General features: G+C 37.0%; 1 protein-coding gene across 1 annotated transcript in view; it reads right to left on the bottom strand.

The window, feature by feature from the left end:
* The window catches only part of ARHGEF38 (Rho guanine nucleotide exchange factor 38), a 125335-nt gene that overhangs the window by 2269 nt on the left and 96451 nt on the right, over window positions 1–26615 (bottom strand). Inside the window, exons 7-13 of the mRNA XM_025386214.1 lie at window positions 24669–24802; window positions 19235–19339; window positions 17671–17790; window positions 13939–14250; window positions 11469–11612; window positions 10450–10648; window positions 10057–10316 (exon numbers count right to left, since the gene is read on the bottom strand). Of these exons, the coding sequence (XP_025241999.1) occupies window positions 10057–10316; window positions 10450–10648; window positions 11469–11612; window positions 13939–14250; window positions 17671–17790; window positions 19235–19339; window positions 24669–24802 (1274 nt within the window). The remainder of the gene's footprint in view (window positions 1–10056; window positions 10317–10449; window positions 10649–11468; window positions 11613–13938; window positions 14251–17670; window positions 17791–19234; window positions 19340–24668; window positions 24803–26615) is intronic.

Genomic DNA, 26615 nt, shown 5'->3' with positions numbered 1-26615 from the left:
CCAGTTTATGGTATTTTGTTACAGCAGCCCAAATGGACTAAGACACACATTTAATTAAACTTTTCTCCATTGACCACATTGTGGTACAAAGTATGAATTCAAATATTGATTGATTTGACCTGAAAATTAGTAGGAATATTCAAATATTTATTGAAAGGCATGGCTATCATACAAGAGATCATCTTGTATCATAAAAGATACATACAAGAGATTGATGAACATGGTCAAATTATTACATAATTTTTTAAGTAAACAAGAAAATTAAAAGTACTATAAATTCTTTAGCAATGGAGTGGTAGCAATAATAAACACCTTTTATGGAGTGCATGGCAGTTATATGTTAAATGTGCTTTGTCCTCAACAACCCTATGAGTTGTGCTTACAGAAGAAACATATTTTTAATTATAGAGCTAATTGGTGCTGCTATGACCAATATCTTCTAACTTCAAATCCTGTGCTTGGTCTATTTCTCATAATGCTTTAGAGACCAAACTCTTGTTCTAGCAAGTATGTACAGAGTGTATTCTTGCGGAGAGGGACTGGAGTTTCTAGTATATTGTAGACGTTGTTGTTTTGTTGTTTAGAAAGTGAAAACATTGAATAAATCCACAGGAACAGAATGGAAGATTTGGTTTGCAAAAGTATTTGGGAATGTAATGTACTATAATACATCTGAAACATCTGTAAGAGCCTGCATTAGTAGTTGGTAATCATCTTTTATAATTTTTATAAATAATAGGTAATGCTTTACCAATGCAACTATAGATGTTTTAGCAGGTTAGATAGCCTACTAATAGAACATTTCTAAATATTTGTGGTAGTCTTTCACTTTAGCAGAATTCTCTCAAGTGATATATAAACTCTTCCACCTAGATCTGTTTGGTATGAAATTATAGTTTATATTCTAAATATTAAATATATATTCTCATGCAATTGTAAATTTAAAGTACAAAATTATATACTTTCAATGCTTTAGATAACCATGACCCAAAATTTATTTGGGATGAGCACTTTTTAGTTTTTATATAATTTATGTTAAATGGGGGCATATATTATATACTCGAAATGGAAGTAAGCTGCTTTTAAAGAGGCAGCAGTCTATTTTCAGTCTCTTTTTAAAGTCTCCTTTTTAGTATTTTTAGTCTCCTTAATGTTAGACTACAAGTTATAAATTTTTAACATGTCATGCATTTAAGAACTGTAAGATTTCTCATTATCTTCAATATTTTAATTGTTTTAGTCTGTATCTTTCTAATCTTAAATGCTACGTTTTGGTCCAGGCACATTAATTACAATGTTGTTAATTTGAGCCATTATCACCTAATTTTCTTCTGTTTTTCCTTGGCACTTTTAAAAATGTATTTATTGATTGCTTCTTTGTACTCTATAAAGCTCTAACTCATTTTATGTGCAGTATTCTGTGAATACAACTCCGTTTTCTATCACACTTACTTTTTTTTTTTAAATAACACTGTATTATTGACTCATACCTAATTTATTACCCACTGCTTATAACCACCAGATCTTTCTCTGTGGTAACATTCCCAGTTCGGCATTCCCTTATTCTATATTTGTGCATTTAATTTTCCTTCTTCAGTGAGCCACATTACCTGTCTTCACTGAATATCATTTTATTTTTATCCCAATTCTCCAATTAACAGCAACAAAAGTCATAATATATGTTAATCTTCTTTTCTAAAACTAAAAGGTAGAGAATCAGCATTTATGGTATATCATACGTATCTCTGGAAACTAAGATGGTTATATTGCATGAAAAATGCTCATTATTCTCTCTCACCCTTCAGGAGCAAGCTTTCATGTTCTTCACTTAACAATTATATGTTTTAATTACACAAGCAATTTTGATGAAGAAAAAAATTTTTAATAAAGTTAAGCAAAACAAAATCCACCCAACTGCTATTAGCATCTTCTTTTCCTTCCTCCCATCTTCCTCTCTTCCTTTCTTCCTTCTTTCCTTCCTTCCATTTTTGTGTTCTACCTACCTATCTGAAGTGGTAATAAAAATGGACTTATAGTATACATAACTTTGCAGGTGGTTTTCCACCTCATACTATTTTTGAAAATCTCTTCATGTTAATAAGCCAACTTTTTGTAGTTCTCCTTGAAGAGGTCCTTTACATCCCTTGTAAGTTGGATTCCTAGGTATTTGATTCTCTTTGAAGCAATTGTGAATGGAAGTTCATTCATGATTTGGCTCTCTGTTTGTCTGTTACTAGTGTATAAGAATGCTTGTGATTTTTGCACATTAATTTTGTATCCTGAGACTTTGCTGAAGTTGCTTATCAGCTTAAGGAGATTTTGGGCTGAGACAATGGGGTTTTCTAAATATACAATCATGTCATCTGCAAAGAGGGACAATTTGACTTCTTCTTTTCCTAACTGAATACCCTTGATTTCTTTCTCTTGCCTGATTGCCCTAGCCAGAACTTCCAACACTATGTTGAATAGGAGTGGTGAGAGAGGGCATCCCTGTCTTGTGCTACAAACCACTGCTCAGTGAAATAAAAGAGGACACAAACAAATGGAAGAACATACCATGCTCATGGATAGGAAGAATCAATATCGTGAAAATGGCCATACTGCCCAAGGTAATTTATAGATTCAATGCCATCCCCATCAAGCTACCAATGACTTTCTTCACAGAATTGGAAAAAACTGCTTTAAAGTTCATATGGAACCAAAAAAGAGCCCGCATCTCCAAGACAATCCTAAGTTAAAAGAACAAAGCTGGAGGCATCACGCTACCTGACTTCAAACTATACTACAAGGCTACAGTAACCAAAACAGCATGGTACTGGTACCAAAACAGAGATATAGACCAATGGAACAGAACAGAGTCCTCAGAAATAATACCACACATCTACAGCCATCTGATCTTTGACAAACCTGAGAGAAACAAGAAATGGGGAAAGGATTCCCTATTTAATAAATGGTGCTGGGAAAATTGGCTAGCCATAAGTAGAAAGCTGAAACTGGATCCTTTCCTTACTCCTTATACGAAAATTAATTCAAGATGGATTAGAGACTTAAATGTTAGACCTAATACCATAAAAATCCTAGAGGAAAACCTAGGTAGTACCATTCAGGACATAGGCATGGGCAAAGACTTCATGTCTAAAACACCAAAAGCAACGGCAGCAAAAGCCAAAATTGACAAATGGGATCTCATTAAACTAAAGAGCTTCTGCACAGCAAAAGAAACTACCATCAGAGTGAACAGGCAACCTACAGAATGGGAGAAAATTTTTGCAATCTACTCATCTGACAAAGGGCTAATATCCAGAACCTACAAAGAACTCCAACAAATTTACAAGAAAAAAACAAACAACCCCATCAAAAAGTGGCAAAGGATATGAATAGACATTTCTCAAAAGAAGACATTCATACAGCCAACAAACACATGAAAAAATGCTCATCATCACTGGCCATCAGAGAAATGCAAATCAAAACCACAATGAGATACCATCTCACACCAGTTAGAATGGCGATCATTCAAAAGTCAGGAAACAACAGGTGCTGGAGAGGATGTGGAGAAATAGGAACACTTTTACACTGTTGGTGGGATTGTAAACTAGTTCAACCATTATGGAAAACAGTATGGCGATTCCTCAAGGATCTAGAACTAGATGTACCATATGACCCAGCCATCCCATTACTGGGGATATACCCAAAGGATTCTAAATTATGCTGCTATAAAGACACATGCACACGTATGTTTATTGCAGCACTATTCACAATAGCAAAGACTTGGAATCAACCCAAATGTCCATCAGTGACAGATTGGATTAAGAAAATGTGGCATATATACACCATGGAATACTATGCAGCCATAAAAAAGGATGAGTTTGTGTCCTTTGTAGGGACATGGATGCAGCTGGAATCCATCATTCTTAGCAAACTATCACAAGAACAGAAAACCAAACACCGCATGTTCTCACTCATAGGTGGGAACTGAACAATGAGATCACTTGGACTCGGGAAGGGGAACATCACACACCGGGGCCTATCATGGGGAGGGGGGCGGGGGGAGGGATTGCATTGGGAGTTATACCTGATGTAAATGACGAGTTGATGGGTGCAGCACACCAACAAGGCACAAGTATACATATGTAACAAACCTGCACGTTATGCACATGTACCCTACAACTTACAGTATAATAATAATAAATAAATTAAAAAAAAAAAAAAAAAAAATAAGCCAACTTTTTGAAGCACTTTCTAAACAATGACACAGTAGGCATGTAGCATCGTCATCATAGGTAGTTGGAAAATGTAAAGATGAACGTGGGATTGGTAGCAAAATGACTACTTTTTTTAGAAGTCAAAAATTATATTTTCAATATTACTTACATGGAAAAAGAAAACAGCACTGATTCTCAGACACTGAACTGCCCCCCAAAACTGGGTTTTAGCCATTATTAAACTGAGTCCTTTTTGAGAAGTGCCAAGGACAAGATTCTGCTTGCCAAACAAGGCATCTTAGACACTCTGGAAGGCAGAATTCTAGGATGGACCCTGAGAATCTCACCCCCTACTGTACATGGTCTACATAATCTCCTCCCCTTGATTGTGACTGGAACTTCTTAATAGATGTGCTATTACTCCTGTGAGTAGGCTACACTCTCTAGCAAAGGTAAAGAGATTCTGCAGAGGTGCTTGTTAAAGTCCCTAGGAAATTGACTCTGAGTTAGTCAAAAGAGGGATTATCCTGGATGGGCCTGACCTACTCAGATGTGACCTTTAAAGTGCATTTAGGCCTCCTCTGAAGGGAGAGATTTGAAGCCAGAGAGATGCTCACCCACTGACTTTGAAGAAGCAAACAGCCATGTTGCAAACTGCCTATAGAGACAGCCACATGGCAAGGATTTGAGGGCAGCCTCAGGTTGTTGAAAGTGGTCTCTGGCTAATTGCCAACAAGAAAAAGGAGTCCTTAGTCCAACCGGAACAAGAAACTTAATTCTACCAATGACCATGAGCTGGGAAGAGAACCCCCAGTTTCAGAAGCAATAAAACCAGCAAGCACCTATATTGCAGCTACGTGAGATCTTAAGCAGGGCACCCAGCTAAACCGTGCTTGGACTCCTGACAACAGCCCCTAAGAAATACATTTGTATTGTTTTAAGCCACCAGGTTTGTGGGTATCTGTTATGCAGCATGGAACACTAATGCAGAGCAGGCCATTACTATTTGATGGACAAAAGGAGAGAATACCTTGGAATGGGAAGGCATATTTACTTGAATGCTTTTGTTATATTCTTTGATATAGCAAAAAAACAGAATGAAGAACTTAAAAATTAAGATCCTTGGTATAAATCGGTACCGCCAGGTTGTGAATATCCAGTCGCTCATCCCCATTATTCAACAAAGGCTCCAGAACATAATTTTGGGGGAACTTTTTTATAGCGGTCTCTCTTCTTGAGGTGGAGAATGGATAAGCAAGTTAAACCTCTACAGCAGTGATTTCTAACATTTTAGATAAAAATTTCTTTTAAAAGTCTGTTTAAAAAGGTAGACTTCTTTTATCATAGATGTGTATATATGCAAATAAGAACAATATTTCCAACGTATTTGAGGAGATTCATGAAATCCTCCCAAAACTCATTCATAGACCACTTCAGGTCCTCGCATTCAGGTTAAAAATTCAGCTCTGGTATAAAAATCATGGAGCCACTAGAATCTAAATTAGTTTGAAATTGCCTATATTTGAATGATCTTTAGGGCCCTGAAGATACCCCCTGAGTATGAGGTAGAGGCCACCTGTCCTTTGTGTCAGGGTCCACTAGAACCATCAATAAAACCAGACTACATCCTACAACACCCCTTGGCAACATGCTATAGCAATTCTGGAGGAAATCAAAAAACGTGCTACCACAGTAGGAAGGGAAAGGGAAATAAATGATAACCAAAAGTGGCATCCAATTAAGCCAGTACAAGTTTCCACTGATGTTCCTGATAATAAAATAAAATCAAGAACAAAAGTCTAAATAGCCACCCAGAAAACTGCTTTGTAGGATACCACAAATGTGAAATGTTACAACATGTACTGTATTCTCATTGTTGGTAAAGAAGATATAATTTTCTTCCACTTTCGATCACATTACCGGGACTTCTATACTGTATTGACTTATACTATCACACCACAAATACAGAGGTTAATCATTTTCTTCTCCCCACAACTTCTAAAAGCCAACAGAATGGAAACATCAGCCCTGGGGCAAGAATTAGGAACAAAATATAATCCTTTCTCTCTGTTTTCAATGAAATATTATGCATTATGCATTACAGGGGGAGTCTGGAAACCACTGGCCTATGTGCGTCTATTGACTGGAGTTAAGACATTAAGGGAGGTATCTCTATGCAGCCTTTTCTTCTCTTCTTCCTTGTACTGAAGTTTCCAACAGGTGCATCCTCTTCCTCATCTTGCAGTAAGTTTATTGGGACAGACTTTGTCCATGCACCGGGTTCACCTTCAATTTGAGTTGGGTAATTTCTACTCTGAGGGAAAGTATCAGGGATTCCATGTGCTACAGATCCAAGATGCATCTTCAATCCCATTTTACTAGTAATAATGCTTATACATGCTTATATTTATATTCCTGATGCTATGCCTATTTTGAATTGGTGCCAAACTCAGAGGAAAAAGAAAGTAAATAACAATTTATGAAGAGATGCCATTAACACATTTTTTGTTTTGAAATACTATCTCATTTTTTTCTTCTCTTGGTAATGGAAATCTCTAATGGACCTAATTCACATTATATATATTGATAGGATTGCTTGCAGAAAATTGCTTTGAAGTACCAGCTAGTAGGAACTAAATGCAGTCTCATACTACGAACACCAGGCAGAAAGAGTCTATGTGAGGTGCTTAGTCCAAAGTCCCTGTAGAGCCAAGTAAGAACTAGAACTCAACATCAAGCCAGCTTTAGAGTGTGTTGATAAATTTGGCTCTCAGATTTCTGTCCATCTAGGTTATTGAGACAAGGCAAAGTCTGACAGGACATTTAATCAGGTACATAGATTTCACTGATAAAAATGCATTAGTTAGCATTGTAATATGTCTTTTAGAAACTGAATAAACAACAGAGTGAACAAGTAATAGAGAAAGAGTGTTTTGAAACTTCAAGAGAGAAGGGCAGTAAGAACACATAGTAATGCCCAGACAAGTTAAGAGTCAGTTATAACCAGGAGAAAATATTTGCAAATTATATATCTGATTTAAAAAAAATAAAACTTGCACTCAGGTTTATAAAGAACTTTTACAATGGGAAAATAAGAAGGAAAATGACCCAGTTTTTTTTTTAATAGGCAAATATTTGAATAGACATTCACCAAAGGAAATAAAAGAATGGCAAATGAGCACATGAAAAAATGTTCAATAGCATTAATTTTTAGGGAAATGTACACTAAAACCCCAAAGAGATACCACCTCATACCCACAAGATGGGTCTCATTAAAAAGACAAATAATAACTAGTGTTGACAAGCATGTGAAGAAACTGCAACCCGTAACCCTCACACTTTGCTGGTAGAAAAGTAAAGTGGTGAGGCCACTTTGGATAACAGTTTGGCAGTTTCTTAAAAATTTAAATAAAACCAATAAGGAATTACACTTCGGAGTGTCTACTCAAGGGAAATTAAATTCACACAAAGACTTGCACACAAATATTCATAGCAGCGTAATTCATAATAGCCCCAAACTAGAAGTTACCCAAATGACCATCAACTGGTGAGTGGATTAACAAAATATATCCACAGAATGGAATAATAGTAGGCAATAGAAAGCAACAAAGTACATATACATACGACAACATGGAAGACTCAATACATTTTGCTAAGTGAAAAAAAGTAGCTGTAAAACATCACGTATTGTACAATTTTGTTTATACAAAAGATACAGAAAAGGCAAATCTATGGAGACAGAAAATAGGTTAGTGTTTCTTTGGGGTTGGGGTGGGAAAGAGGAGGGACTACAAATGGGTGCAAATGATTTTTTGGAATGAAAGAAATGTTTTAAAATTGGATTAAAGTGATGGTTGCACAACTTTGTAAATATACTAAACTTGCACAACTTTGTAATATATACTAAAAGTCATGAATTGTACACTTAAAAACGGATGAATTATGTGATATGAATATAAGATATTGATAAGCTGCTTTTGGGAAAAAAAAACAAAACAAAACACCAAACCAAAAAAAAAAAAAAAAGTGTCATGAATTGGACAGCAATCAGTAACTGTTAATGAAAGAAACTGAATAGATACCATACTTTTGGAGGTCAGCATGGCAATGTCTATAAAGACTTTAAATGTATATACCTTTGACCCTCTAATATTTTAGGAATTTGTTTTACACTTATATATTCATATAAATGTACAAAAATAGATGGACAAGGCCCTTCCTTGAAATATTGTTTGAATTTTTTAAAAGCCCAAAACATTCTACATATCTATTATTAGGGTGATAGTTACATAAGTTATAATATATCCACAAAATTAAATGCTGTGTTGAACGTTTTAAGGAATAAGATAGCTATTTAGGTTTAATTGTGTCTAAGATATATTGTTAAATGAAAAAAAAAAAAACCCCTATAACATACCATATATGATATGTTTCCCACTGGTATAAACGTGTTTGTATATGCACAGAATATACAAAGGATATATCCAAGCATTGTCTCTGAAGAGTAGGACAAGGGGAGGAAGGACTAAAAACTTTACTTTTTAAAATTATTGTTATTTTTAAAGACAGGATCTCCCTCTGTTGCCCAGGCTGGAGTGCGGTGGCATGATCACGGCTCACTGCAGCCTCGACCTCCCTGGCTTGTGCGATTTTCCTACCCCAGCCTCTCCAGTAGCTGGGACTACAGATGCGGGCAATCATCCTTGGCTAATTTTTTTGATTTTTAGTAGAGATGAGGTCTCACTATGTTACCCAGGATGGTCTCAAACTCAGCTCAAGCAATCCTCCCACCTCAGCCTCACAAAATGCTGAGATTACAGGCATGAGCCTCCAAGCCCAGCTTACTTTTAAGTTATGTATGCTTTTCTACATTTTAACTTCTCTATCTATCTACACATATACATACACATATACATAACCTCTACAAAAATAAATTTAAATAAATTATTAATATAACACTAAAGAAAAAGCAAGGTAAATAAATAAAGGAATTAGTTAGATGGTCACCACTGGGGAATGAACAGTTAAGTATACTGAAACTTTCTGATATAGCAAAAACAAACCCGGCACTATAACGAACATACCATTTTGCAAAAAGATTGTACCAGTAGCCTTTGCATTAGTGCAGTGAGGGAAATATAGCTCTTAAAAGTTTCAGTATAGACCAGCCTGACCAATATGGTGAAACCCCGTCTCTACTAAAAATATGAAAATTAGCCGGGCATGGTGACACGTGCCCATAGTCCCAGCTACTCCGGATTGCTTGAACCCGGGAAGTGGAAGTTGCAGTGAGCTGAGATCGTGCCACTGGACTCCAGCCTGGGCAACAGAGCAAGACTCCATCTCAACAATAACAACAACAACAAAAAAGTAAGAAAGAAAAAGTTTCAGCATATACTGTGTGGCATTATACATGAGATTAAAAATGGCCAATTACTAGATAGCTCAATGAAGATATTGCTCTTAGAGGAATCATGGACGATTTCCCACATGCTATTGATGGCAGCAATCTGTTCAGTATTGAACTGCTTTTTTTTGATGGGGGAGTATAAAAAGACACTTTGCTCTAAGTATGTAACAGCAGGGTAGTAATAGTAATAGCTCCTATTTATTGTGTATCTACTTTGTGTTGGCTACTTTACATACACACTTTATCTCCAATCCTTTGCTTTATTTAAGGAAACAGGCTCAGGGAATTAAACTCCTTGCAAAAAGATCCACTGGAAGTATGTGCTAATAGAGCCAGGTCTCCTTGATGTCAAAGCTGACCCTTTTCCACCAAGTGTTACAGTAACATAGTAGAGAGAGACTTTCATGATTTGAACAACCACATATTTTTACATCAAATTTTTACCTGTTCGTCTACTTCTTGAAAACTGTCAACACCAGTACCATTTGTTTCAAACTTTCCACATGTGCCACTAAGAGATGAGCTGCTATCACCAATGCTGCTTTCTGAGGTGCCTGTGACACTGTCACTAGCTGGCCGAGAAGACACAAAGAGGCTGATGTTCTCAAAATCATCATCACAGAACCTGTTCTCAGTATCCACTTTCTGCATTTTTGCTGGATTGTAGGGTTTTAGGAAGGAGGAATAAACATATCCTTTCACATCTGGATGGGAAATAAAAAGAAAGAACCAAGTTCATGGGTATACTCTTCCCAAACATGAGCTCAGAGAAGCACATGGAGGTCCCTCAGAAAATCTCAGTTTAAAGAAGAGTGATAGTTCTAGGGAAAAACTTACTTCCTGTGTCCACAAGCCACCTGCTTGTACTCCCCAGTGGATCTTTCTGTTCTATCACAGCCACCAACTCTCCTTCCAGAAGATTGATGTCATATTCTTGTGTAGCATTGCACTTGCGCTTAGCTTGATAGAGTTCCTCTGCACTATATGTGGATAGAAGTTTGGAGCGATGAATATCAGTTTGACGTGGCATTTCTGGCTGGGAGAAATAAGAAGTTTTGGTTTAGATAGATAAATAATCAAATCCTCATGGAGTTGGTAAATAATTTTTCCCTGGAGATTTTTAAAATGTAGAAGTCATATATTTTTAGAGGATTATTTCAAGGTGCAGGCATAGAGCAGGTTATTATTGTGAAGTACCCAGCTCACTTATTCAGTGAAAAATGTCTCTAGTAAGCACAGGAGGGCAGTGTTGTAGAGAAGAAATAACAAGAATAAGAAGGCAGAGGTTCTAATCTCTCTTGGATGTTGCACAACCATTTTTAACTCTTTGCCATTCTGTAGACAACCCCTTGCATATTAAGCACTTGATAAATAATATTCAGTTAAGTACATTGTACATGTAAATGTCTTTATCTGGGAAATATCATCAGCAAATTAGACAAGAATCAGGAGGCTTATACTCCCCCATCAGCTCGGGCCCTAAGAGACTTTGAGAAAGCCACTTATCTCTGGGGCCTGGTATGCCTTATGTAGAAAAGGAAAGGGCTGGACTATATGATTTATCTTTATAAAATCTTATTCAACAAATACTTATTGAGTGCCTCCTACCTAGTGACAAGCACCATTTTAGTCATCTAGGCATTTTTAGGGATATATTATGTACAAAGCAGAAAAAAAGAATTCATGATCTTATGGAGCTTATGATATACAGGATAGAAATGTACAAGAAATTCTACATATACATAAATTGTAGGATATTAGAATGAGATAAGTGATCTGGAAAATAGTATGATAATACGACTTGGACAAGGCAAAGAGGTGAAAGTTACCACTGTCATGAATGCTGCCAAACTCACCAGAATCTGCACAGGCTTCTTCTTTTCAAAACTGAGTTTCCTCTCAATAAAGGTGGCACTGTTTTCTTTCACACAATTCAAATTTTGGACCTCTTCTAGTACTTGATTCTGAATCTCAGAAATGCTTGAAACCAACAGTGGCACCTATAGGTAGAAATAATATGGCATTGTTTCCAGACAACGAGATAATCATATCAGGTGTTAAATGTATTGAGTTGTGATGAACAGTTGAGGAGGTGTATGATAGCTCCATTGTGAAAAGTTAGGGCAACGTTAGAACTTCTAGATAAATATGGTCTAATTTATTGTCTCTAGAAACCCCATAAACATGATAGGGATTTTTTTTTTTTTTTTTAAGTTTCAAGCCTAAATAAAAGAACAGAAGAGAAAAAATAGCAATGAAGTCTTGGAAGAAAAGCTCAGGAGCTCATGACAGTAGATGCTTCCCTTGTGGTTGGGTAGGATGGTGGCAAGGGAAAGCGGCTAAGAGAAACAGCACTGATTAAGAGCCTATGCTGGTTTTAAAACAAATTCTTCAACAATGCTCCCTACAAAGAAATGGAGTTTACATCCTTACCCCTCAAAAACTGGGTAAGCTTGGCATAGTGGCTCATGCTGTAATCACAGCCAACAGTGAGGCTGAGGTAAGAGGACTGCTTGTGTCCAAGAGTTTGAGACCAGCCTGGGCAACGTAGCAAGACCCTGTCTCTAAAAATTTTTAAATCTTAGCCAGGCATGGTAGTGCATGCCTGAAGTCCAGCTAATCAGGATGCTGAGGCCAGAAGATAACTTGAGCCCAGGAGTTCAAGATCAGCCTGGGCAACTAGTCACTACTAAAACAATTTTTTTTTTTCAGGTTGGAGTGCAGTGGTGTGATTTTGGCTCACTGCAACCTCCGACTCCCTGGTTCAAGTGATTCTCCTTCCTCAGCCTCCCAAGTGGCTGGGATTACAGCCATGTGCCACCACACCCAGCTAATTTTTTTTTTTTTTTTGTATTTTTAGTAAAGACGGGGTTTCACCATGTTGGCCAGGATGGTCTCGATCTCCTGACCTCATGATCCGCCCGCCTCGGCCTCCCAAAGTGCTGGGATTACAGGCGTTAAGCCGCCGCACTTGGCCTGCTAGTAAAAATTACAAAAAAAAAGAAAAAAAAGAAAAGAAAGAGAGAGAGAGAGAAAGAAAGAAAGAAAGAAAGAAAGAAAGAAAGAAAGAAAGAAAGAAAGAAGAAAGAAAGAAAGAAAGAAAGAAAAAGAAAGAAAGAAAGAAAGAAAGAAAGAAAGAAAGAAAGAAAGAAAAGAAAGAAAGAAAGAAAGAGAAAGAAAGAAAGAGAAATAAAGAGAAAGAAAGAAATTAGCTGGGTGAGGTGAGTGAAACTCCATCTCAAAAAAAAAAAAAAAAACAAAGAATGAGGAAGGTCTCCATGTACTATTGTAGACGCATTCTCAGAATATATTGTTAAAAAGCAAGTTGCAGAATGGTATATATAATATGCTGTTTTTTACTTTTAAGAAATAAAAATATATATTTGTATTTATTTTTACTGGCATGAGAAAGCACTAAATGCATAAAAATAAACTAATAAAAATGGGATGAGAGTGGGGAATGGGATGCTAGAGGAACAGGTATGGTGAGACTGATTATACATTTACATAATTTTGACTTTTGAATCCTGTAAACATAGCCCTTGTTTATTCAATTTAATTTAATTCAAAGTATAAGTTAAAAGTTAATTAATCCACAATAGAAAATAAAGTAGGGACAGTTAATTCTGCTCCAGGTGTTACCCATTGAATAGCTATCCATCTCATTCAGTTAGGAACTAGTATACTGGAAATGTAGGGCCAAGAAACCAAACTAATTTTTAAGAAGTTGATATAAATTGTAAATATCTTTCTTCCTCATCAGGAAAATAATTATAAAATTACATCCGAATGGGAGGCGAAGCTACACACATACACACACACACACACACACACTTGCACACACACACACAACCAGGCTTCTCTTTCTTGGGGAAAAATGAAATCAAAACAAAGCATGGTTTGAACATTATCCTGCGTCTTTCATTATGCTGAGATGGCCTTCTATTTAGAGCCACATCTTAAATAGTCATAGTTAACATCTAAGAACAATTGATCAGAAAGAAATACAAAATATAAATTGCTGATAAACTGCATGTTGCATCAGTCAGGTGGAGCAAGGCTGAAAGGTGTTTTGTATTTGAAAAGGAATCTCCAAAAAAGAATTACAAATGTGTAAGTCACAGTAAACCTGAAGTAGGAAACCCTTTGAGCTTCCCATGGAGAAGACAGATAAGGAGCAGGAGACTATCTGACTGGTTTTAGTTAAAATAAACACGCACACACCACACTGAACACATGTCCACACTCTGAACAGGGCTTTCGTACGGGTGTGGTTTCTAGCAGATCCAGTAGGCCAAAGTAGCTGTGTGTTGGTGCTGTGCTTACCGGCACAAGTGTGGAGTAAGCCTGCTGTGCCACGAGCATCAGGTCCCTAAGGAGGGTGATAAAGCTGCACAGACAGTTCAACAGAATCTTCCGAGCAGCCTGGTTGAACGCCTGGAGCTCCTCCACAAGCTGGGCATTGAGGGCTTCATACTCCTTTTTGGCCAAGTCTGACTCCTCTCCTGCTGATCGCTGTAGGTAGCTGTTGCAATCCAGCAGTTTGTCATAGCGTTTCTGGATGAGCTTGTGAGGCCCTGGGAATAAGGACAGCAGGGCTGACAAGGGCATCAGGATGAGTCTCTGTAAGTGAGATGCCTGCCAAAAGAAAAAAAGAGCCCATTTCGGAGAGAAGATCAGCCCATACCTTGTCCAGTGCTGCTATCGATAGGCTTACCTTTTCCCTCACGAGAAGCACAAAAGAAAACAGGAAAGCCCTAGACAGGTTAAAAGAAGATCTGATCACTTTTGTGTCTGGCTAAACCTATTCAAAGACTTAAAACAGGCGCTCTAGGTTGTAACATTGAACCTAAAAAGTGAGCAGGAAGAGGAATTCAAAAGTTAAAGCCTGCTCACCCAAAATATAACTCCACCTTTTTCTCTACCGTCTTTGGTTTTGTCATTGTCATCTCCTTCAACACTTTTTCATTCCCCTTCTTTCTCATCCCAGAGCCAGCACTTGAGGGTAGGGGGAATCTCTAGCCTTTGACTACCAAAACTGTATTAAAGATTCACCACATCGCTCCCACCTTTTGCTGGCAGCAAAAGGAATATAGTTAATCCCATAGGAGACTGTACCCTATTCTTCCCATTTCAGCCCCAAATCCCTGGCTACCCTGGAGGCTTATTTTTGGTAGTGGAATTATATCCCCTATAAAGATAGCAACCCCTTAATAAAGGTATTTTAACCTTGAGACGGAAAAGACCACAGAGTTGTAACTTGTTTTATTTTTAATTAATTAATTAACTTTGAGACAGGGTCTCACTCTGTCACCCAGGATGGATTGCAGTGGCACTTTCTCAGCTCACTGCAGCCTCTTCTGAAGCCATCCTCCCACCTCAGCCTCCCAAATAGCTAGGACTACAGGAATGTGTCACCATGCTTGCCTAATTTTTAAAACTTTTTGTAGAGATACGCTCTCACTCTATTGCCCAAGATGGTCTTGAACACCTAGGCTCAAGCAATTCTCTCACCTTGGCCTATAAGTTCTGTTTTAAATACATTAAAGGATTAAACTGATGCTATTTCTGTGTCTTAAATTGTTTACACTTTTTGGCCTGAATCATTGAAAATGAACTTCATAGAACTGCCCATCTTCATGACATAACCTGATCATCCTAGATTTGATTTCTTCTATTTCTCTTCTGTTTTACATTTGTTGACTGCCCTACTTTACCCTTTATCATGTATGCTTATATGATATTTTATGATAATTTGGAAGTAGGTTTCTCTTTTGTAACCCAAACGATATCCTAGGGAATCAGTATCTGAGCAGCAGATTGTATTAATTAACTTAAATGGCCCCTGGTAACTTGGTCTGAACTCATGGGAAATCTAGAAGAGAGAGAAACCAATCTTTTATTGGCACCAGCAATAGCCAACACAAATTAAATTTGATGTCCAGCTTATGAGATAATCAATATACACCCACAGACTGTTTAATGAGTCCCTTGGTAAACAAAGAATCTATTTACTGTATTTACTATATCTGGGATAAATTACTATGTTTGTGACTTGACTGGATTCTACAAGTAATCTAATTACAGTATTGCAATATAATTATATGTATATAAAATCCAGTGACTCATAGACACAAAATGATTCACCTTTACAAAGGAATTGTGGTTAGAACAAATAAGAACTAGATTTTAATATTTTGTCCTAACAAAATGTATAGATATGTATCACTCATGGTCAGATAAGAATAACTGCTCTGCCTTTAGATAGATTTTGAGTTCTTAATATTTGATTTTTAAAAAGAGTTCTATATATGTTATCCGTAAAAGTTACTTTTATATTGAGCCTTCTCACAATTTTTTTTAACTTAGCCTAATTAGTCATCTTGTGGTTTTAGGCAAGGTATGCAAGACACTTTCTGTCTTCTTTCTATCAAAGTCTGCAGCATGCTTGCTGAGAGAGAAGCCACATACCACACTTTCAGGTGCTACTCAATAAATACATATTAACTTAATGTATTGGAATTAAGCTAAAGAGCAAACTTTAAAGACTTTTCTAGAATGTGTGCTCTCTGTAATTAAATGCAGAAAATACATAAAGAACTAGTCACACTTTTTCCATTAAACATATACTGTAAAAACAACTATCTATCTATCTATCTATCTATCTATCTATCTATCTATCTATCTATCTATCTATCTATCTATCTATCTATCTATCTAATCTATCTATCTATCTCATCATCACCATCATCTATCTGTCTGTGTCCATCTATCCATCCATCCATCCATTCATCCATCCATCCATCCATCCATCCATCCATCCATCCATCCATCCGTCCGTCATTGACCTGTTTCTCTATCATATTAGCTCAGATGTAAGCCTGACTTTCCATTCCCCAGTGCTAGAAAAGCAAAATACTTCAGTGTGGTTTTTCTACTAGACTGGGGGCTGTATGACTTCCTAGGGTTTGGAAGTATGTGAGACTCTTCACAGGTTCTCACAATGTCTTGATGTGGGGGGATGTTACTGAGATTTTGAGCCTGGTGGGCCAAAAATACTAAACATCCTCCAATAAAAAGGCCACTCCATGAAGATTTGTTTTACCCAAAATGCCTATAATGCCAACACAAAAATGCCCCTTTCAAGATGATCTATCTTCTATATAATTCTTGAAATGTTGCTATGAAATAATAATACCTACAGAAATTAAAATTAATATTACCCAGAGTAACTTACTACTAAAATGTGTTATTGGCTCAAGCATGTTTCTATGATTCCCAAGATACATTTTATAGAACTCTTAGAAAATAAATGTTTTACCCTGGAACAAAATAAATAACATATGACTCTCAAATAAAAGTCTTTCTCAATAGGAAGGCTTTGCCTTCCAATATATAGTATGTTAATAAGTGTCATATCCTCAGACAGTACTTTTGCCTTTTCTGTAAGGACTCAAGGCATTTCCAGAGACTTGTTTAAGAAAAGCATAGCCCGCTTGAGCCCAGGAGTTTGAGACCAGCCTGGGCAACACAGTGAAACTCTGCCTCTACAAAAAATGCAAAAAATCTTCTAGATGTGGTGGTGTGCCCCTATAGTTGCAGCTGCTTGAGAGGCTGAGAAGCAAGGATTGCTTAAGCCCGAGAGGCAGAGGTTGCAGTGAGCTGAGATTGTTTCACTGCACTCCAGCCTGGGCAACAGAGTCAGATCCTGTCCCAGAAAAAAGAAAAAGAAAAGCACAGCTTTCTAACCTAATAAATTATTAATATTTCACATGCAGACATAAACTAAATATTGATTTTAAAAACAGCTTTGCCACTGGTTACCCCTAGAAACACAATCTGTGGTCCTCTTAAATTTCCATCATAGTAAAATCCTCACTAATCCACTTAAAAAATATTAAATGATTTTAAAAATCCCCTGTTTAAATCTACTAATTTTGACATTAGTATTTGCTTGAGTGCATGTTTTATTTCTGACTCCAGAAAAATAAACGAAAGTAGCTTTCCTTTCAACCTCACTATTTAATTTGCATTTATCTGTGAATATAAATAACTTACAAAGTCATGACACGAATTTAAGGCATTACTTAGGGTCTCAGAATAGCCCATCTCATCGTCTTTGTTGTATGAAATCTCCTGAAGGTCCATTACACTCTGCAGAGCGAGGGGCATGGCATCCTGAAACCCAAGAAAAAAGTTACAAAAATGGCAAGTTTTGAGGTCAGTATAATTAACGTATCCCAAATGTGGACTTCATCAGCATGACTCTTAATTATCACTAAGAGGTTATTAAAAAAAGGAACAACAAACATTTTATAAATGCTCTGTGCAATCAGGTTGCTTGGAAGAATATATTTCCTTACATTTTCCGTATGCCACTTTCTCGTAGTACTCAGTATATGACCCTCTTTGATTAAACAGTCCATCTTAAATTCCCTCATTAGCTATTCTTTAGCTTGCAATTCTTACAAATTCCTTATTTTAAAAATCACTCCTCTTTGATTTAAATTCATCAATTTTCCTTAGAAAATTTAATGCTCTCTTTAAGAGAAGATGCTCACATTTTTTGTTGAATCAATTAGTGGAAATAGAAGACTTTCCTGTAGATGTTCCCAAGAGCCATTTACTCCTTGAAAGATATGTAAAGGACAGGGGTCTCACTGCTCTCTGGCTGTTATAACTGTTTTTGGTTTTCTTTTCACAGAAGGCAGCACTTTAGGAAGCAAATAGCAAACCTGATTGTAAGGCAGGCTTTGTATCAGATAATAAATAAGAACAGAGTAGTATATGTTCTTATATAACATGGAAACTTGTCTCTAAATCATTCTGATATTTTATCGAAGAGTGCAAACAACTGCTTCCAGAAACAGATATCCAAGATATACAAGAGAAAAACTTCTGGAATATAGAAGGGGACCGTTTAGTAACTGATTTACATGTAACACTACGAACTTTCTATGTCTCATGGTCATAGCTATTGTCAAGGTGGCATGAAGGACACTGTTTCCTCTTTATGAGATCCATTAGAAGAAACCTGACTGGTTTTTCTACTGAGCATAATCATACTGTACTTCAATTAGCTGGTTGAAATCAGTGATTCTCAAAGGGTCAGGACAACTTCTTATGGGACTGGAAATTTCTGGGAGTATTTCTGTTTTCTAACATAATCTCATGGGAGCATTTGCATATTATAGTTAATAAGATTTTGTAGTTCAATTTATTTTCCTTTATATTGATGTTTATACTTATTTTAGGTACTACAAAGAGATGTGTTAGTAGTACAAACAAACAAATTTTCTGTGTCTTGCAATTTTGTGTTAATGAACTCATCTCTGTTATAAAGAAAGCATGCTAATGGTCCATAAGGCAATCATCTGAGCAAAAAAGTCCCACAATATGACTATTTGGACTGGGGAGGGAGTGGAGCAGGTAAGAGGTCAAACAGCAAAACACCTCTTTATATTGGCTTCCTTTACCAGGAGTTTGCATCCTTCCAATTTTGATCCAGTGTCATAATATAAAGGAAGGAACAGTCACATTTACTCTTCAAAATAACCATGGAAATCAATGCTTTGTATCAGATGTTCCTGTAGAACACTGAAAATAGTTGTGTCTCACCTACCTGTATGTGTTGAAGACAGAGTGAAATGTTCTTCACACAAAGCCTCACAGTCTTTTCTAAAGCTCTAAACAGCTTTTCTTCTCTGTTAAAGGTATTGTCTTTAACCTAAAATATATATGAAATTATTTTCATAACTCAAATGAAATAGATATTTTTAAAAATAGCACAGACCATATTGGTCCAGCACATTACAAAAGAAAATTCTTTGATGATATGAAAACATTTGATGATATGCTGTCTTAACACATACTGTCTCTGTTGGTACATAGCACAACTGATGCTCAGTTAGTGTAGCAAAGCCAAGTCCTGTAGTTCAAATTGCTGTTGTTAATTTCCACATAGCTTCACCCATGCCATGGTAGATGTGGGATTGTAAAACTTTCTCTGTAGTTTTTAATGGCATGTATTATGTACGGACTCAAACCGTACCACATTTTTGGGTTTATAAAATAGCCACATTTCATCTATTGACTGGAACTTATTGTTTTGTTCTTATGATTCATTCCAATTTATTTCACAGTGCTTATTTAGAAAATATTCTTAGATTCATGGTTAAATAAATGTGGCCTGTAATCCCAGCATTTTGGGAGGCCAAGGCACGCGGATTAGGAGGTCAGGAGTTCGAGTCTGGCCTAGTCAATATGGTGAAACCCTGCATCTACTAAAAATACAAAAAGTAGCTGGGCGTGGTGGTGCGCACCTGTAGTCCCAGCTACTCGGGAGGCTGAGGCGGAAGAATCTCTTGAACCCAGAAGGTAGAGGTTGCAGTAAGCCAAGATCATGCCACTGCACTCCAACCTGGGTGACAGAGCGAGACTCTGTCTCAGAAAAAAAAAGGAAAGAAATGTGAAAATTATTTATCAACTCAAATTTGAAGGTTAATAAATAATCTTAGCGAAAAGAATCCTTCTGTTAAGATAACTCAGCAGAGTTAAGATAGTGTCACATGTATTCAGTTATTTTTTGTCATCTTACATGTACATCCATTAGAATTCAGAAAGATATGGTTTTTATGCTGTGGTAATTTCTAGGAGCACACATTTATTACTGCTATTAATAGCAAGCAGTATTTCTTGGCAATTAAAATGGCTACAAAACAAGATCTGAACCAGTCTCATCCTGGCAAAATCTGTGTGAACATGCAAATGCTTTATGGGATAGGGTATGTATTATTAAGTTTGGCACTGGGTTGTAACCATAGCAGTTCTTGGTTCATATGTTTTTAAATTTAAGATGGTTGATATTAGAACTAAATGGATCAAAAATGGTGACATTTTATTTTATTTTTAAATTTCTTAATATTGTTTATTTAGAAAGCTTTTGATTAAGTAGGCAGCAGAGTTCTTTGTAATCCCCACAAAATCCAGCATCCTCTGCCTTACGGTTGCTATGCTCCAACTCAGTCTAGTGTGCATAACAATATGCTAGGGCAGATTTTTTAAAATGTAGTTTCCTAGGAGTCATCACCAGATATTTTATTTTGTACATCATCTGGCTAGGACCCAGATGATTCCAAAGTAGAAGGTTCAAGAATCACACTGAGAGAAATATTGCCCAATTCTACTTTCCTATAAGCAAGCCTTTTCCATGTTGTTTTCTTTTGCTGGAATATGCTGCTGTTCATTTCCTGCCTTGCAAAATCCTGTTTATTTTTAAGGACTGGTTCAAATGTCACCCATTCTGTAAATCCTCCCTTTTCTCCTATTCTTCGAACTGTAGAAAATTAATTTCTCTCTCCTATTTGCTCTCATAATCCTGGTTAATGGTTTAAGTGATTCTCTCCACTGATGGATTTTGGTTGTTTCGGATTAACTATTGTTGTTTTAATGAAAATAATAGCGAACATTTGTTAAACACTGACTATATTCCAGACACTGCTAAAACGTTTCTTCCATTTTCTCATTGTAATCCTTACACACATATAATGGAATTATGACTAATCCCATTTTAGAGATAAAGAAACAGAAGCTTCAGGAGGTGTGGCAGAGATTGTTAATATTCCTCCTGCTGTCCCTTTATTGATAGAATGCACACCTCTAGTTCAAGTTGGACACTTGGCTGCCCTGCTAGAGACTACATTTCCCAGACTCCCTTGCAGCTGTCTCTGCCCTGGTAACCAGGTTTGTGCAAATAGGATGTGGATGAAGCCTTGTTTTTCATGTCTGATTCTTGGCCTTATAACATTTCTTTGGGACTTGAAAGAAGACACGGCAGGAATCCAGCTTCAACCAGGCAGATGAAGACAATATGTTTAGAAAAATCACTGAGGGAACTGGGTTCCTGAAGGATCTTATGAAGCAGAGGTCATCTGGATTCATATCTCAGGACTCTTAAAAGAGAGAAAGCGGCCAGGAGCAGTGGCACATGCTTGTAGTCTGAGCTACTCAAGAGGCTGAGGAGAGAGGATCCCTAGAGCCCAGGAGTTTGAGGCTACAGTGAGCTACGATAATGGCACTGCACTCTTGTGCAGCTTGGGCAACAGGACAAGACCCTGTCTCTAAAAAAACAAAAAAGAGAGAGAAAGAGAGAAATAAACAGCTACCTGATTTAGCCTACTATGCCTTTGGAATCTCTTTGTGAACAGATATGTGGTCTTTACCCTGGTTAATATGGGGAGTTAAAGAAACTTACCCATGGTGTAGTAGGATCAGGATTCAACCCCAAGCAGTCTGAATTCAGAACCTACACCTGTTCATCTTTGTATTCCCAATCTCTAACATGGTGCTGGATGCAAGAGAGTTCAATATATGTACGATGAATTGAAGAGAACCTTCCTCTTGGGTAATAGCTTTATACCCTAACTCTACCAATATTTCACCTGAGCTGCTGACAAGTGCAAAATTGATTGATTTGAGATTTATCTCTTTTCCCGTCAAGCCTATGCAGCTGATTTTCTGATTAACAGTAAAATGCTTCATTGCTGACAGGACAACCTCTCAAAAGATTAAGGGGAAAAATCTAATTAATATCCCTTCAGGCGACTTTAACTACAATTCACTTTTAGTTCACAATTGAGAAATACAAGAAGCTGATGATAAATATGTTAAAGAATATAACAGCTTATTCAAAAGCCTGCCCAGAATTAGAGGCTGCCCAGAATTCTTAATAGAATTGTCTTGAGTCAGAAGCAAAATCCCAAAGACTGGGGGAGAATTGTTTGCACCACATTTACACATGCCTATCTCTATGATGGCTACAATCTCTTCTTAAATAAATTTCCAATTTGATTTTAATATAGTTGTCTTTAGTTGAAATGTCTTCATTGTCCTTTCTCTGATATGTAAGCATATCCCATAAATGTCCCAAACTTCTTACACTATAGTTCCACATTGAGAAGAAGAACCTCTTACATGCAATGGACTCAGTTAGCCCCTAGAAGGATATAAAGAAGTAAATACAAAAATAATTCAAGCCTTATGTTCTAAGAATGTACATGTTGGTAAATTCAGTACAGTCACAAGAGGAAACAAGAACATGACTTGGAAGGAAGAAGTTTATTATACTCACAGGTCCCAGAGAGAGGAGTCACCACATGCCACACAGGGCCAGAGGCAAAGCACCAGGTTTTGGTACAGTAGCAGAAGATAGGAGTAAAGAGAAAGTCTAGACCAGAACCTCTGTTAGGATTTCCTTGGGAAAGGTGAGGCAGGAGCAGAGTAAAGAGTTTAGGACTGGCTATTTTAATTTACTCCATAGGGGTAATCTCTAGTTGCTAGTACTGGGCCCTGAAATGATTTAGGGCAAGGGTTGATGCCCTAAATCAACCCTTGGCTTGATGTGTAAGAATTAGATAAGGATGTGGTTAGAGCTATAGACTCAAGATTGATTGGTTTGCATATGGAAGTTGTGTTCCAGTCATTTGCTATCCCTAAGAATTGGCTAGCCCTAGGAGGGCAGTCTGCTCAGCCAGAAAGGTATTTTAAAATGTCAAAACATTATAAAATACAGGAAGTAAAAAATACGATTAATACACCATGTATGAAGGACTTTACATCACATAAGAAGAAAAGTCTGCACATTCAAAGGCAAATAACCATACCAGGCGATGATATAAAATAATAATGATGATATTTATGATAATAATGACAGCCAAAGTGTATTGAGTGTTTACACACTGTATTAGGTGCTTTCTTTATATATGCATCATCTCATTTAATCCTCACAACCATTCCATTTGTTAAGTACTAGGAGAATCCGAATTTACAGATGATTACATTGAATTTGTTATGTGCCCCAAACAAATATTTACTAAGTGGCAGAGGTAAGGTTCAAACCTTCAAAGATGTTGTTCCTAATTTCTTCCCTGTGCTGACCCCTGCACATATGAATAGTGTCAAGATTGAAATACAGAGTCAATATATTAGCCCTTTCCAGAGGTTGAAGGGGCTACTTCTACCTAAGTGGTCAGAAAGCTGCAAAGACTTAATGGAAGGAGAAAAGACCACAGCAGCTCCCAAAGCTGTCTGAAACCAACATGAACCACCATAGGGTTGCCTCTTGTTCAAACTAAAAATCTTAGCGATATTAATATGTGAGTGATAAAAATAGGCAAAGGAGAAGGAAAAAATAAGGACTATATAGTATACTAAGAACTATCTTCCCCAATTTTGGTTAGAAGCTCACTGTATTACTATCTCAGGACCATGAACTTTGCATCTTGTGATTCTCAAAGAATTGCAAGTGTGTTCCATTGATAATTTACTTTAAAATCATTGGTTTCAAAATACCTAGAGTGTTTGCAAAAATACAGACTTCTAGATTGCACCCTTGAGGCAGGTGGAACCCTAGAATCTGTCTTTCAGCAAGCTTTTTAGGTAATTCTTAACGCACCTTAAAGTTTAAGAGTCTTTGCTAATCCATCTATTATTTATTAGGGATTGGGTGAAAGTGGCTCAAGCTAGGCTAAACAGCTGACACAGGACTGTTACTCATATAATGTGCATCTGGGGAGTGAGGGAAGAGGAAGGGGATAAGGAGTAGGAAAAAAAATCGCACTAAGTTATGCCTCTAAACACTTTGTTTATATAGATGGAATAAAGATAAAATGAATATCAAGGGAACCCTGAAGAAAAGTACAACTTTTAAGAGCAGAAGTGAAACAGGATGGAAGAAGGGCATTGCCTTGAGGGAGAATATGTGCTAGTTGATGATGATCATCAGGACTCCTGGGGCAATCTTATGTCCCATGTCCTATGTCCATGTCTCTCTTTTATCTGTTTCTTGAGTAGAAGCACCACAGCTAAGACAGTGTCAATCGTATTCCCACTCCCACCCCTATTTTCCAGAGAGAGAGAGAGAGAGAGAAGAGAACAGCATTGGGCAATTACCTTGATTCTCAGTATTCTAGAAATAGTCCTCACAAAACAAAACCTCACAAAAATATCAGCATTCATGTTCCCTGGGAAAACGTAGGTGGTCCAAGAAGAAAAATTACCTGTGATTCTCCTCTGGTCAGCATCTTCAAATGATTTGTCACTCTTTTTGATTTCTTGCTAATTGAATGAATATTTAGTTTAGACAATTTGTCTTTAAGTGATTCATCCTCGTCATTCTTCTTGTATTTTAGAACTGAAAAGGAAAAATGTAATAACATAGCTGAACACATGCAGCATAGAAAGTGTGCACTTCACCCAAAGTTTTCAAGATGAGTATTTACATTCAAGATAAAGATGTATATGATTTTTGAGCCTCTGCTGCAGAGGCCCTATGCTCTAGCCCCACTGCCCAGCCATGTCCCAGTCAGACACCCACCCCAATGACCTCCAGAAACAAGGACAAAAGCCCCTCAAGGTTCAAGTTTTATTTATTAATATTAAAGTAATCCCTGATACTAGAAAAAGTTCTCCCTCTCATCTCAGATAATACATTTATTATCTGAGGCCTCTGGAATGGGGAATCAAGATCTAACTAAAGAAAAGACAACTCAGCCTGGCGCGGTGGCTCACGCCTGTAATCTCAGCACTTTCAGAGGCCGAGGTGGGAGGATCACGAGGTCAGGAGTTTGAGACCAGCCGGGCCAATGTGGTGAAACCTCGTCTCTACTAAAAATACAAAAATTAGCCTGGCATGGTGGTGCGCGCCTGTAGTCCCAGGTACTTGGGAGGCTGAGGTAGGACAATCTCTTGAACCCAGGAGGCGGAGGTTGCAGTGAGCTGAGACTGTGGCACTGCACTCCAGCATGGATGACAGAGCAAGACTCTGTAAAAAGAAAAGAAAAGAAAAGAAAAGAAAAGAAAAGAAAGACAACTATACCCAATGTAAGGAGACCTCAGATCCCAGAGCAGGTCTTCACTGGCTGAGAGATTTGGGGCAAGCTGAATAACCTCTCTGAGCTTCACTTATTTATCTTTGCAATCATTTTCACCTTTCATATTGTTGAAAAGATTAAATCTCTCTAACATTCAGTGTTGGTAAAGGTGTAGGGAGATGGACAATCTTACAGACTGCTGATGAGGATTAAACCAACACATTTTTGTAGAAAACAATTTGGCAGAAACTAACAAAAAGGAAAATATTCATAGTCTATTACCAGGAAGTTCATGCAGAGAAATCTGCTTTCTATAATCAAGTATACAAAGTTTTATTTGCTAGAGCATTTTTTCTAACAGCAAGGTATTAGGAACATCTAAATGTTTATCCCTAGAGAAACAGTTTAATAAATAATGATATACTCATAAACAAAATGCTATGGAAACATTAAAAAGAAGGCAATATTAATTGAAAGAATGTTCATGATATATGATTAAGTTTTTAAAAAAGCGAACTGTAGTACCATTTATGTTGCAAGAAGTATGGAAAGAAGGAAAAGGGAGAGAGGGAGAGAAAGAGAGAGAGAAAGAGAGAGGAAAAGAGAAAAGAAGACACAGTACATCTGAAGAAAACAATAAAATGTTAGCTATGCAAACTGGAATCATTGTGGGAAGGGAAGAATTTTACTCTTCATAACTTTGAAATAGTTTAAGCAAACAGAAAAATATAAAGAATAATATAACAGCCATTATCCAAATCCTTGTCAAGTCTTAACATGTTCCTTTGTTTCCAGTCTTTTTATTTTTAAAATAACTCACCTAACAGTTGGGGCACCCCGATCTCCATGGATGATCCCTAAAGGGAATTGTTATCCTAAATAACTGGGCTTATTATATCTGTATCTATTTGTATGCCTTTACTGTGGATGTTTGGAATCATACAATACACTTTGGATGTTTTAAAACTTTATAAAATAGTATCATACTGCACATATTATTCTACCACTTACAAATTTACTTTAAGAAAACCCCTCCGGATTGTGTTTTTGAGATTAACCCATTGATACATATACTTTTTTATTCAGTTAATTTTTATCTTCTTGTGGTATTGTAGTGTATAATATGCCATTTAT

This window comes from Theropithecus gelada, chromosome 5 (assembly GCF_003255815.1).
Source record: "Theropithecus gelada isolate Dixy chromosome 5, Tgel_1.0, whole genome shotgun sequence".
NCBI lineage: Eukaryota > Metazoa > Chordata > Mammalia > Primates > Cercopithecidae > Theropithecus > Theropithecus gelada.
Note: the sequence above shows the minus strand (reverse complement) of the source record. Positions and strands in the feature narration are given on the sequence as shown.